This window comes from Bison bison, unplaced genomic scaffold, assembly GCF_000754665.1.
Source record: "Bison bison bison isolate TAMUID 2011002044 unplaced genomic scaffold, Bison_UMD1.0 scf7180017864299, whole genome shotgun sequence".
Classification (NCBI taxonomy): domain Eukaryota; kingdom Metazoa; phylum Chordata; class Mammalia; order Artiodactyla; family Bovidae; genus Bison; species Bison bison.
This window is the reverse complement of record NW_011494871.1, coordinates 2,614,712-2,616,292: the sequence shown is the minus strand read 5'-3', so window position 1 is coordinate 2,616,292 and position 1,581 is coordinate 2,614,712. Positions and strand designations below refer to the sequence as shown.

The window sequence follows — 1,581 nt, the reverse complement described above, 5'->3', positions numbered from 1 at the left end:
CAGCCACTGTGGCTTGAAGCCAACATACCTCACCCAGCCTTTTCCACGTTACATTCTGGTGGCTCCACTAAGATAATCAGGGCAAAGGTGAGTTGGAAGACACCTGAGAAAAGAATTGATGGCATTGATGGTGACAATGACAGTGGTGGGCTCCCAAATGATTCCTCATGCATTTCTCCAGTTTTCTTCTTTACTTGCTAATAATCCCTCAGCGAGGATCATCAAGTCAGGTGTCAAGGTTACCATATCAGCAGCCACTTTCAAAGTCAGAACATAGCAAAGATCTCTAGTTTGGGCTGTTATGTGGGACAAGATTTCCTTTTTTCCAGATCAAGCAGCCAGACCAAATGGTATTCAGGGACCCTGCCAGACTTTTTCTCGCCCCATAGGGGAGGTGGCTACAGACCAGCCCTGGGAGATGGTGAACAGGGCTGGCAGCAGCAGCAGGAGTCATGCCTGGGCCCTGCTGGATGGAAAAGGAGAGGGCAGAGCCTGGACTCCATGGAGCACTGTGGAGGAGGCTTGAGAGTCTCAACTGAGTGCTCTATCCTTAGCTTGGTCAGACTGGTTAATGGCTTCTGTGACTTCAGCCCCAGTATCTGGAGTCTAGGATAAAAGACAAGGTTGTACCACCGGACCAGTCAACTTCCACCTCGCAGAACTTGCACTTGCATGGCAGAGAGTTGCTTTTTGGTATCTGACTGATGGCCCATGCCTTTGGGGCAAGAATCAGAACTGCAGTAACATAGACTCCATATCCCCTGGGAGACTGTGCTCCACACTGGACAAGACGGATGTAAACAGATACCCTCTGTGCCTGGAGGGCTTGGTAGTGGTTTGTTGTTCAGTTGCTCAGTCATGTCTGACTCTTTGTGACCCCATGGACTGCTCCTCTGTCCATGGGATTCTCCAGGCAAGAATACTGGAGTGGGTTGCCATTTCCTCCTCCAGGGGATCTTCCCCACCCAGGGATCGAACCTGTATGCCCTGCATTAGCAGGCGGATTCTTTACCACTGAGCCACCTGGGCAGCCGGACTTGGTACCTCCGTGATAAAGAGGGACATGAAGAGTGTGGGAAAGGCATGAAGAGTCATGAAGTCCAGTATGGCTGATGGGAGAGATCCGCGTTTTGTGCTGGCGTGGCTTTCTTTGTCCATGTGGGGGTTTCGATCCTCGGACTGGGCTTCTGGAAAGAGCGAGCCGGGAGGAGGATTCTGAAGGTGGGTGAGACTGGATGGAATTTGCATTCCGAGATTACTGGCCTTTAATTTCTGCAATCAGCTCGCGGCTCTGCCGCTAAAAAGCCGCAGCACAAAGCCGAGCCGGCCGCGAAGTGGGTTAGGGCGTTATATAAGCCCCGGCGGGAGGGGAGACGGCCCTCTCCGCGCTCCGCAGGCGGATGCAGAGCGCGGGTGACCGCGGGCGGGCGGGGGCCGCGCTGACGCTGGGCTGCTCGCGTCGCCATGGAGACGGGCGGGCGCGGCGCGGCTGTCAGCGGCGGGCGCGCGGCCGCGGGGGGCTGCGGGAGGAAGGCGCGGGCCGCGGCCGGGACCCTCGCGGTAGAGATGGACTTGCATTGT

The 1,581-nt window shown here is 55.7% G+C and overlaps 1 protein-coding gene across 1 annotated transcript in view; it reads left to right on the top strand.

The window, feature by feature from the left end:
* Positions 1 to 1,464: 1,464 nt before the first annotated feature.
* Positions 1,465 to 1,581, top strand: part of AMER2 (APC membrane recruitment protein 2) — a 2,033-nt gene continuing 1,916 nt past the window's right edge. Inside the window, exon 1 of the mRNA XM_010851248.1 lies at positions 1,465 to 1,560. Within this exon, the coding sequence (XP_010849550.1) occupies positions 1,465 to 1,560 (96 nt within the window). The remainder of the gene's footprint in view (positions 1,561 to 1,581) is intronic.